The sequence below is a fragment of the Syngnathus floridae genome, chromosome 15, assembly GCF_059516105.1.
Source record: "Syngnathus floridae isolate MCC-2025c chromosome 15, RoL_Sflo_1.0, whole genome shotgun sequence".
NCBI classification, from domain to species: domain Eukaryota; kingdom Metazoa; phylum Chordata; class Actinopteri; order Syngnathiformes; family Syngnathidae; genus Syngnathus; species Syngnathus floridae.
Window position 1 is genome coordinate 8,480,421 of NC_142427.1, and position 10,770 is coordinate 8,491,190.

Here is a 10,770-nt window from a genome sequence, read left to right on the forward strand (position 1 = left end):
GCTTTGCTTTATTGTTATCCCCCCCACACACACGCACACACAAATTGTTGAATTGCGTGGATAAAGAATCAATGACAGAGAAACATTTATTTACAGATATTTTATTATTAGTGTAATAAAACATTTTTCACACATACATTTCTTATTTGTCATTTATTTCCAAAGCAATTAAAGATGACATAATGCTAGTTCTGCCATTATGCGGCATTATTTTAGCCCATGCCGATAACCACTATCTGATTATATTTTTCTACGAAAGCTAAATCCCTTATAATCTACTTGATAAGAATTGGCATCAACCATTGATTAATATTCAATGCTCAATGATGGAAGACTTGGCTGACGGTTCAGTCACAGTCCATCCAGTCACTGCTCATCAGGGTGCGAATGGCTCTTCTTCTGATATAATTGTATTGTGTCTGCCTGGATCCATACGAAAAGAACAGGTATCCTACAAAAAAAAAATCTTATTTGCATACACCCAGACAGCATAATATCAACGATAGAATTATCTTTAAAAATGACCTACCTCTGTACTCAAAAGCAGCATCAACTCTGTATCCAATCCCCGGGAGCTCTGTGCGAATCGATTTCGGGTTCCGGCGATCCATTCGGCCTCTCCGTTCGTTGTAGCTATACAGTAGACATATAACAATCGACTTTCTTCATAAATGCTCCGATTGTGTATATATGTTCAAATCTATTTAGTTTACTCACCTATAGTATTTGTTGTTTACAAAGAAGAGGGTTCTTCCCACAAAAGGAATGTGGACGGCAGCGTCTACTTTGGTGACGGATGCAGGCAAGCCAAAGTCGGTGAGAGGTTTGGGATAGCCAGGTAAGAGCCATTTGTTTCGTAAGACTTTCCAGTAGCGGTTCCCTTTGTCATGAAAGCATTCCGTTAATATGTTGTAATTCCTTCTTCATATTTCCTTTCTAGATTTTTAACAACATTTTATATCTGCAGTGTCATTTGCTACAACTCATTTGTACCTTCAATCAAAATAACTGTACTGCGTATCTTGTACTCATAAGCAGCATCAACTTTGTCGATTCCAGAAAAGACAGAATTGATTCTTTTCGTAGTGACACCATCCCAGTTGCTGCTCCTCTTCCAAAAATGGCTTTAAAATAAATAGAATATTTCTTATATGAGTTGATCTTGATGTTTGTGTGTGTCAGGTGTTTAATACTTACGTGCCCTTGAAGAAATAAAGATGACCCTGGATGGAAGTTGCAGCATCAAACATGAGATTGCGGCTACACCTGTCAGGTTCTTGTTCAGGTTCTTGCGTAGGTTCTGGCTCTGGCTCAGGTTGTGGTTTTGGTTCCGGGTTACTTGTCGGTTTAGTTGATGCTCTGACTCCTAGAGAAATTACAACTTTTGATTTATATTGCACCATACAAGGTACCCAACTTAAGGACATATATCTGAAATATAGTATTTAACATAAATGCAAATGGTGAAAAAAATTATTTTATGGTTGCCATGACGCCAAACACTCACCGTACAATTCCTGCACTCCCTGTCGGTCATCATCTGGGAGCACATAGCCGTCGGTGTTAACGAACTGGTAGGTGGGGTACATTAGGGCCGATCGAACTTTAGAGTGGGATAATCCGAGTGCATGTCCAAACTCATGTGCTGCCACCAAGAACAGGTTGACCCCTGTAAACAATAGAAATTAACATGATTGGTATTTTGAATGACTAATTATTTGCCGTACCTGATGATGTAAGACTCCAAGTTTCATCTTCATCAAAATGGGTGTCGCCTCCTCGGCCCCCACCAGGGGAAAAGGCATGAGCCAACACTCCACCCTCCCCGTCAAAAGGTGCAAAATCTCCATGATCTGGTTTAGACAGAAACACAAGTTTGATATCGGGTATGCTAATGTTAGGCTAGCACTTACCGTGAGCCTTGAACTTGATCATTATGTCTGCAGTGCCCGTTTGAATCTGCTTGAAATCCAACGGGACCACGTCACTGTAGATCTGAAGAGCCTTGGCAAGTGTGGCATCCACAAAACTTTGACTCAAGTCCGGTGTATATTCAGTGATTCTAGTAACAATCGACAAACACTTAATTGCAATCCTAGATGATTAAATAACCTAAAAAAAAATGTCTAACCTCCATGTGACCACGTTCTTGTCCCACTTTGGTTGCCCATCAAAATGGCCATACTTGAATACATTCAAGTCGGTGAAACCACACCGAGGTTGTGACATCACTTCCATGGTGTTGGTGTCCAACTGTCCTGTCACCTCCAGGCCGAAAAACTCTTGCATCGCTTTCAAAGTGTCTGTGAAGGAATCGAGACCGGCACGGTATGTCTCGCTACCAGTGGTGACTCCAACTTCGGAGAAATATTGAGAAAGGTAATCCTAGACAAAACAAATAATATTTTTAAAAAAATACATTTTATTCAATGCATTTTTAGGTCAAATAAAGTGTGTTGCAGAATCACAATATATCATCACATTTGATTTTCTCTTATAAATTGATTGACGGTGTTTACCTGAGCTTTAGCGAGATCTTCTTCGCCCGTTAGGAGGGTCGGCACAGCTCGGCTGAGAGCTACCGCCGTTAACATCAACACAACTTTGACAACTGATGGGCCTTCCATAATTATTATCCTCCTGCACATAAAGTGCATGCAAAAATTCTTCTTGTGCTCTTCACACTTGTAATGCTCTTGGTTATTTCCTGAACTAGTGTTTGGGATATCAGGTTAAGAGCAGAAGAAGATGCAAGACTGGGCAGTGAAACATTCCAGTGATTGTCTGAACAGGCCTTTTTGCAAGAGCTTTGGATTAGATATTTTAGTTTGTATCTTTGGAAAGACATTTTAACATGCGGTTAATTGTTTGACAAGCTTGTGCTTGTAATGGGAACATCATGGAGAGAGTTGTGTTTTGGAACAGGCTAACGTCTGTGTTAGCTTTGTAGCTAACTTAAATGTACGCTTTCTAAAGTGTTTTTTTCATACAATTATTGTAAGTTTACTACTTTGTAAATATAATTCTGACACATATTCGGTTTATGTTGGAACACACGTTTGACTTCCTGTACATCCTTTTAATGTTTCAGTAGCTCAAAAATATTTGCAACAAGTGACCTGAAAATTAAGAGTCCTATACAAGTAATAGATTTTTTTATTAATACAGTATATTAATGCAATCAGTACAAAACAAAAAGGTTAAATGAAACAATATAGTAATACTTTATTATTTTACTGAATATTTCATTTCTTCTTTATGTAAATGAGATGTCGGAAATGTTGCAGCTATCTCAAAAGAACTACAAACTACCGTCAACGTGGGCCAGACGATCGACCAACACATCTTCACTTACAATGAGAAGAAACAAGAGTTGTGACAGGACAACTTAGTGTCAATTCTGAACCTTTTCTGACAACTTACGATAAACTCGGGGTCAAACAGGTCTAGAAGTTACTGCAATGTAAGAAGTAGCTGTTTCTCAGTACACGAAACAATCGTCCCGTGGCCAAGTTGTACTCAAACATGTAAGGTCCACTGTAGATGTAGGTAAAACCTGAAAAACACGTTTAACCTTAGTCATCCATCCAAACATCCATGAGGAAAATCCCTTTGACTCACCTCTGTATTGAAACGCTGCCGTCACTTTGCTAAGACCAGAAAAGGTCTGATCAATCCGTTTGGGGAATCCATTGTCCACACTCTTTCTGGCCTCATCAAAACTAAACAATAAAAGTAGAAAGGGTGATGAGAAGTTCATAATGTTTTGTTGAGAAAATGTTTCTGAATTACCTGTAGTAATAACTGTCCACAAAAAATAGAGTCTTTCTCGATTGGACATCATAGAAAGTTGCATCGATTTTTCTCACAGTTCTGGGCAGACCAAATGTAGTCAGTTGTTGGGGATAACCACGAACCAGATTGTAGCCGGAGAAAGCCCAGACTTGTTGATCTACAAGCAGAAAAGATATTAGCTGGACCTGAATAATGTCTCGAAGCTGCTGCTCCAAAATAAAATCTACCTTTGAAGATATAAACTCTGTCTGAATGTTGGTTTTCGTAAGCACCGTCGATATTGACTGGAGCACTGGGCCAAAAGTTTCTGATCCGACTCTGCTGAGGTGACCTGCTCTGAGCGTATCTTCTCCAGAAGAAGCTGAAAGCCATTTATAAGCAATATTTATAGTTTGCCAATCTATGTTATCCTGTTATTCAGTGATACCTGTCTTTAAAGAAAAGCATTTCTCCTCGCAAGGATGCCACGGCATCGAGCACCATGGTTGAGTCACAAGCATCGGGAGTTGGGGGGGGTAGAGGTGCTGGCTGAGAAGTATCTGTGTTCGGGCCTGGAGATAAAATATCAATGATTCTCTATGGTTTGTCGGAGGATCTTGTTGATACACACCATATAAACTTTGGATCCCTTTGACATCATCGCGGGGCAGGACAAAAGTGTCGGGATTTCTATACGAGTACGTGGGGTACATGAGGGCGCCCGGGTCGTCAGAATGAGTTAAACCCAGGGAGTGACCAAACTCATGGGCTGCTACCATGAAAAGGACATATCCTGTAGCAAAATCCACAAAATTAGAAGAAAGCCCTTTAATGTTACGAGTCTTCAACAAAAATACACCTCACCGGAATTTGATCGGAACGTGAAGGTCTCATCTTCGTCAAAGTGAGCATCTCCGCCAATGCCGGACGATGGGGCGAAGGCGTGGGCCAGTGTTCCGTCGCGGCCGTCAAATGGGTAATAATCACCATGAGCTGAAAATAACATCAGATTGGATTATTCCTATACCAGCTGTAGAAAAATCCTCAGTGAATCAGAATGATAACAAAGGCGCCATCTAGTGGAGAACTAATAGAATGCAGCAAGCTAAGTTTGAAGTGCAAAACATAGAACACAATTTTTGCACATTACTGAAATTAATCATTGAAAAATCAAAACATTGTCCACACTGTATCTTTGAAGAAGTATTTAAGATGAGCAATCATTTTTGATAACATATGACACATTAGCATAGTGGCACAAAAAAGCCAATTCAAATTACGATAGAAGTGTCGATTTGTACTCACACTGGCGACCAAATGAAATCATGATGTCTGCTGTGCCGCTGTGCAATCTAGTGAATTTAAGCGGAGTAACTTTGGCCCAAACGTTCAAAGCTTTTTCAATGGAATCATCCACTTCTGATCGTGACATGTCTGGTGTGTAGTTTTCAATCCTGCAGATTGAAAAAAATACACAACATTGTAACCTGTCAATGTCATTCTATTAAAACATTCATCTACCTGTATGTCAGACTTTTTGTCTGCCACTTGAGGTTGTTCCCAAAAGTGGAGAAACTGGCCAAGTCATTATCTGGCACGCCACAGCGAGGCTTCTTCATCATCTCTAAGGTTTCAGCATCCAGCGTTCCTGTGATTTGTAAACCAAAGAATCTTTGCATTTCACTAAGCCTCTTGCTGAGTTGACTGATCCCACGTCTAGAAGGTCCGCTTTCCTCTGTTAAATTGAAGAATGACTTCAGGTAACCCTGCAAAAAAAAAAAAAAAAAGAGACAAAATATAAATTAAGAAACATAAAAATGGCTTGCATGTGAATAAAAATAAATAAGAATAATTTCAGGTAACCCTGCAAAAAAAAAAAAGACAAAATATAAATTTATAAACATAAAAATGGCTTGCATGTGAATAAAAATAAATGAATAAATAAATAAGTAAATAAATAAATAAATAAATACATTTAAAACAATTTAAAAAAAGCTAAATTTACCTCTGCCAAACTTTCATCTTGACCTGTAATTTCTGCTACTGGAAGACAGAAAACTGCAAGTGCCAGGTTTAGTACAATGTAAAAGATGAAGTAGCTCATGTTTCCTCTGTGATTGTGTTTTCTTGCCCCTGTACTGAAGGTAGCTGTTATATAGGATCCGATTTTGGGGAGGGGGGGGGGGAGTTGCGCAACACTCATCATGACTCAGTCATGAACAACAACAAGAGTAGCTTTGATTCGTCATCAAATAAAAAGTATGATGATATCAATAAATGGAAAATTATATACTCTATCTGCAAAATAAAATTTGGTGATAAAAACATAACTCCTCTCTCATCAACATTCATATGTGCCTTTGGCATGTTGGGTCTTGTAACATTTTTCTCTAATTACTTCCGAGTTGGCTCTGGATGTGTGCTCATAAAGCAAAATATTTTTTTTCAAGGAGGGTAAACAAAAAGCCCAACAGAATGTGCATGCATAATCATTTTTCTGCAAATAAATTCATTGCTGTCTTTATTTTTAATGACTTATCCGATTCTAAAAACATAGACAAACTGTAGCAAAGCATTCTTATGTGCTAAAAATGAGCTGATAACAAATGAATCTCAAGAATTTTATTTCTTCTTATTTTGTCACAGTCAACATAAAAAGAACAAACGTGATACAACTTGAAATAATAATATTGGCATAATAAAATAAGAATAGTTCAAGAAATGATGAACCAATTAGAGTAAGTTAAATAAATTTACATTCGTGCCCACTCATTTTGATTCTTCACACAAAGATGATCTAGAAGTTAGTGCAGGGCAAGAAGTAGTTGTTTCCCAACAAACGGAAAAACGTTCCGCTGCTCAGCCTGTACTCAAACATATACGGGCCACTGTAGATATAAGTAAAACCTGAAAAACACAGATGCCTCATTTTATTTTCTTTATCGAGGTAAACATTTTTTAATTCTACTCAATTGATTATTCACTCACCATTGGACTGAACAGCTGCTGTCACTCTCCCGGTTAAGCCAGAAAAGGTCTCATCAACACGTTTGGGGAATCCATCGTCCATTTTCTTACTGAATTCATCATAGCTTTTGAGAAGAAAAAAAAGAATTAGACTGATTTGTAAACAGTCACTTCCTATTACCGTATTTTCTGGATAATAAGGCGCACCTAAAAACCTAAAACTTTCTCAAAAGCCGACAGTGCGCCTTATAGTCCGGTGCGCCTTATATATGGACCAAATTCCTAAATTTAAACTGGCCCGAAGCATTGTGTCATGAAATCAATCATAAGTGGCCTCCTGAAGACTATGAATCATGAATCAAAAAGAGTATGGATCATTATTTTGTGATTACAAAGTAACTTGTTGCGTCTGAAGTTGAAATAAAAAAGATAAAATGAAGAATGATTTGATTTGGATTAAAAATCTGACATGATGCATTAATGGTGCCCCTTATAGTCCTTATTTAAGGACAAAGTTTTCAAATGGGCCATTCATTGAAGGTACGCCTTGTAGTCCGGTGCACCTTATAGTCCGGAAAATACGGTAATTGATGGATCGTTAAAACAAACCTGTAGTAAAAGCTGCCAACAAAAAATAGTGTCTTCCTTGATTCCACGTCATAAAGAGCTGCGTCGATTTTTGTCACTCTTGAGGGCAGACCGAACTTTGTTATAGCCTTAGGATATCCTTGAACAAGATCATAACCCCGGAAAGCCCAAACTTGACGACCTGCAGCAAGAAAAGTCTTTTAGTGGATGCACGGCGGAGATGATCGAAAAAACTAGTCCAAAGTGAGCCTGACCTAAAAATCATATTTTACCTTTAAAAATCATAACATTCCCTGACTCTTGGCTTTCATAAGCAGCATCGATTTTCTCGGGGGCATTGGGCCATAGGTTGGTAATGAACGTTTGTTGAGGTGTCGTCTGAGGATGCACTCGCCAAAAGAACCTGAAACCACACAAAAAATTAACCACATTATATTTTTGTGATTTAATGATTTTTTTTTTTCTCAATTCCTGTCATACCTGTCTTTGAAAAAGAGCATTTCTCCTCGTAGGGTGGTCACAGCGTCCAGAACCAGGTTTGAGTCGCAAGCATTAGGAGTTGTAGGGGGCTCAGGATCTTTTTTATCGGTATCTGGATCCGTATCAGGATTGGGACCTAGAGATGAAATATGCCGTGATGATGATTTTCCTAAATATATTCGACTGCTTGACGTAGCTCGCTATGCATACCGTAAAGAGACTGGATGCCGTTGATATCATCTTGAGGTAGACGAAAGTCGGAAGGGTTTGTGTAGGAGTATACGGGGTACATGAGGGCACCGGGGTCATTAGAATGACTTAATCCCAATGAGTGACCAAACTCATGGGCTGCTACCAGGAAGAGAATGTATCCTGCACAACAGCAAAAAAAAAAATCAGCCAAGTTTTTTTTTTTTAGAATGAGCATGAACAGTACAAATGAACTCACCAGAATTTGAACGAAAGGTGAAGGTCTCATCCTCATCAAAGTGAGCATCACCTCCAATGCCAGAACCTGGAACAAAGGCATGGGCCAGAGTTCCATCGGGGCCGTCGAAGGGGTAAAAATCACCGTGTGCTGAAAATAACAATATTTACATCAGAGGTGACGCATTTCCTGATTAGGAAAAAAATGGGAAATAGTTTTAACATCATTCCTGCACCAACTTGCCACCAGCTATTTTTGTTGAGTGATACAGTAGGTTATGTAACACTGTGTAATTTGTGTTTTCGGATTCTTTCAAAACTCAAGTGTCACTCAAATATTCACGGGCCTTATAATGGTAGTCATCAACACAAACTGTACTTACACAGGCGACCAAAGGAGATCATGATGTCCGCTGTGCCACTGTGGATTCTCGTGAATCTAAGAGGAGTAACTTTGGCCCAAACATCCAGCGCTCTTTCTATGGAGTCATCAACTTCTGACTGGGACATGTCGGGTGTGTAGTTTTCGATCCTGTGGATTGGCAAAAAGAATATTTTTTATTATATGATATTATATGATATTATATTATATTATATTATTGAAAATCATTTACCTGTATGTCAAACTATTTGTCTGCCACTTGAAGTTGGGTCCAAAAGTAGAGAAACGGGAAACCTTTTCGTCAGGAACGCCACAGCGGGGCTTCTTCATCATTTCCATGGTGTCAGCATCAAGCGTCCCTGTGATTTGTAAACCGAAGAATTTCTGCATGTCACTCAGCTTTTTGTTGATTTGACTGAAGCCACGTCGGACTGTTGGGCCACTTTCGTCCTTTAGGTCATAGAATTTTTTCAGGTAGTTCTGTAAAAGAAAACAATTTATAATATTTTAGATGTCAACTGAAATGGGAGGAATAAAAATAAAAACATACCTCTGCAAAGATTTCATCTTGGGCTGTCAAATGCAACACAGGTCCACAGTAAACTGCAGCTGCTAGGCTTAGTAAAATATACACGTTAAGAGAATTCATTTTCCTCTATTTAATCTGTGTTTCTGTGCTCAATGCAGGTCTTATATAGTCTAAATGTCTCCAGGTTGAGAAACCTGGTTTCCTTTTATGCATGAAGGGGAAGTTGCGGTTTGATTACTCACCAACTTCAAAGTTTTCCATAACAACTCTATAATTGTGATGTGACAAATTATACCGAGGCAAATTAACATTAAAACATTGTGGTTTTCTAATGACTGTAACATAATGAAATGAAATTAAAAAAGTATATAGATTAATACATTAAAAAATTATTTAACAGCTGTATATATTAAATGTATATAAAAAAATATATATATATTCCTTATGCATGTTACATTAATATTTTTTTCCTTATGCATGTTACATTACATTTTTAACATTTGATAAATACTAATTACTTTTTAAATGACATTATGAAACTTATAGCAGAAAAAAAACTTTTTGTATCCTGTACACATTATATGGATATAAGGGCATCTTCAAAATTATAAAAGGATAAAATATTTATTTATTCAAGGATGTTATTCCTTGAACTAAAAGTTTCAATTGTAGCATAAACAGCTGTATGATTAAAAGACATCAACAACTGAAAATTGGCGTGAGAAAAAACCATTATTGCAACATTCTTACTACATACAAACAAAACATTTAGCCACTCCCTTGGCATTTCCACATTATAGTTTGCAATGGTACACTTCAGTCATTGCCAAATATGACATCATCATTATGACAAACATGCAGGCACATGGTCTGGGACATTTCTTTTTATGGCTTTTGTTCACCTTAAGCTCTGATTCCATACAAATTCCAGTATTGCACAAGTAGATTTACTGGAAATAACATTTAGTTGGGTTGGCGTTAAATGTGAATGGAAGTCTGCGTAAATTAAAGGGAGACACATTTTTACACCACTGCTGAATCTTGTTAAATCTTCAAAACATAACTTGGAGTTAAAAAACTAGCTGAGAGTGAATTTACAGCATCTCTACTAACAAATATTAAATTAACTTGTAACCAGTGAAATAACTTGCATACACTTGAAATTCTCACTATCTCAGAAAACTGTGGGGAAAAAAACAATGATGCATTCATGACCATGTGTGAAATAGATATTGGCTAAAATGCATTTCTATGCAATTCAGATTATGAAAGACCGGACGAGGAAGATGACGTAAATGCTGATGAATGACAGCAGCACCTAAGTAATCCTGATCACGTTATCGTCCTAAGCGGCTTATTGCATGTAAATATTGTGCACGATGAACACGGAAAAATTAGTTTGGGTTCCGTATTTTATAATGGTTGATTGAAATTAATATGAGCTTTAATGGGAAATAAAACCAGTTTAAATTGATCAAGATGAATCAGCTACAAATCTACGCAAGATGACCACAAACCAACACTTCAGACACACAGGAAATGTCTGAATTCTAGTTTCGTCAATTCCAAAAGGGAACTAGTCTGATTCAACAATTACAGAATTTATAATGAATAAACAAGCCAT

At 37.8% G+C, this 10,770-nt stretch overlaps 3 protein-coding genes across 3 annotated transcripts; all 3 read right to left on the reverse strand.

The window, feature by feature from the left end:
• Positions 1–84: 84 nt before the first annotated feature.
• On the reverse strand, positions 85–2,746 carry LOC148386324 (matrix metalloproteinase-20-like). Its single transcript, XM_088398970.1, has 10 exons — positions 2,520–2,746; positions 2,132–2,385; positions 1,914–2,062; positions 1,728–1,853; positions 1,508–1,669; positions 1,198–1,366; positions 994–1,124; positions 718–880; positions 530–633; positions 85–451 (listed from the first exon to the last, which is right to left on the reverse strand). Exons 1-10 carry the CDS (start codon positions 2,655–2,657, stop codon positions 348–350), a joined length of 1,500 nt encoding a protein of 499 aa, XP_088255096.1. The 5' UTR covers positions 2,658–2,746; the 3' UTR covers positions 85–347.
• A 419-nt stretch (positions 2,747–3,165) lies between these two features.
• Positions 3,166–5,898, reverse strand: LOC148386325 (collagenase 3-like). Its single transcript, XM_088398972.1, has 10 exons — positions 5,780–5,898; positions 5,296–5,540; positions 5,080–5,228; positions 4,639–4,767; positions 4,406–4,567; positions 4,223–4,346; positions 4,023–4,156; positions 3,793–3,952; positions 3,622–3,722; positions 3,166–3,556 (listed from the first exon to the last, which is right to left on the reverse strand). The coding sequence occupies exons 1-10, from the start codon at positions 5,876–5,878 to the stop codon at positions 3,447–3,449; spliced, it is 1,413 nt and encodes a 470-aa protein (XP_088255098.1). The 5' UTR covers positions 5,879–5,898; the 3' UTR covers positions 3,166–3,446.
• A 483-nt stretch (positions 5,899–6,381) lies between these two features.
• Positions 6,382–9,326, reverse strand: LOC148386326 (collagenase 3-like). The gene is made up of 10 exons (XM_088398971.1): positions 9,168–9,326; positions 8,850–9,097; positions 8,619–8,767; positions 8,258–8,386; positions 8,020–8,181; positions 7,810–7,945; positions 7,602–7,732; positions 7,351–7,510; positions 6,763–6,866; positions 6,382–6,681 (listed from the first exon to the last, which is right to left on the reverse strand). Exons 1-10 carry the CDS (start codon positions 9,264–9,266, stop codon positions 6,572–6,574), a joined length of 1,428 nt encoding a protein of 475 aa, XP_088255097.1. The 5' UTR covers positions 9,267–9,326; the 3' UTR covers positions 6,382–6,571.
• Positions 9,327–10,770: the final 1,444 nt, after the last annotated feature.

Excerpts from the sequence above, each read along its gene's own strand:
- LOC148386326 (XM_088398971.1), bottom strand. The coding sequence starts at position 9,266 with ATGAATTCTCTTAACGTGTATATTTTACTAAGCCTAGCAGCTGCAGTT. Across the intron at positions 7,733-7,809 it reads ATGCTCTTTTTCAAAGACAG|GTTCTTTTGGCGAGTGCATC; the intron begins GTATGACAGGAA and ends GTGTGGTTTCAG. Across the intron at positions 7,511-7,601 it reads GAATGTTATGATTTTTAAAG|GTCGTCAAGTTTGGGCTTTC; the intron begins GTAAAATATGAT and ends TTCTTGCTGCAG.
- LOC148386324 (XM_088398970.1), bottom strand. The coding sequence starts at position 2,657 with ATGCACTTTATGTGCAGGAGGATAATAATTATGGAAGGCCCATCAGTT. Across the intron at positions 2,063-2,131 it reads AAGAACGTGGTCACATGGAG|AATCACTGAATATACACCGG; the intron begins GTTAGACATTTT and ends GATTGTTACTAG. Across the intron at positions 1,125-1,197 it reads CTTTATTTCTTCAAGGGCAC|CCATTTTTGGAAGAGGAGCA; the intron begins GTAAGTATTAAA and ends TTTATTTTAAAG.
- LOC148386325 (XM_088398972.1), bottom strand. The coding sequence starts at position 5,878 with ATGAGCTACTTCATCTTTTACATTGTACTAAACCTGGCACTTGCAGTT. Across the intron at positions 5,541-5,779 it reads AAGATGAAAGTTTGGCAGAG|GGTTACCTGAAGTCATTCTT; the intron begins GTAAATTTAGCT and ends TTTTTTTTGCAG. Across the intron at positions 4,347-4,405 it reads AGGGATCCAAAGTTTATATG|GCCCGAACACAGATACTTCT; the intron begins GTGTGTATCAAC and ends TTTTATCTCCAG.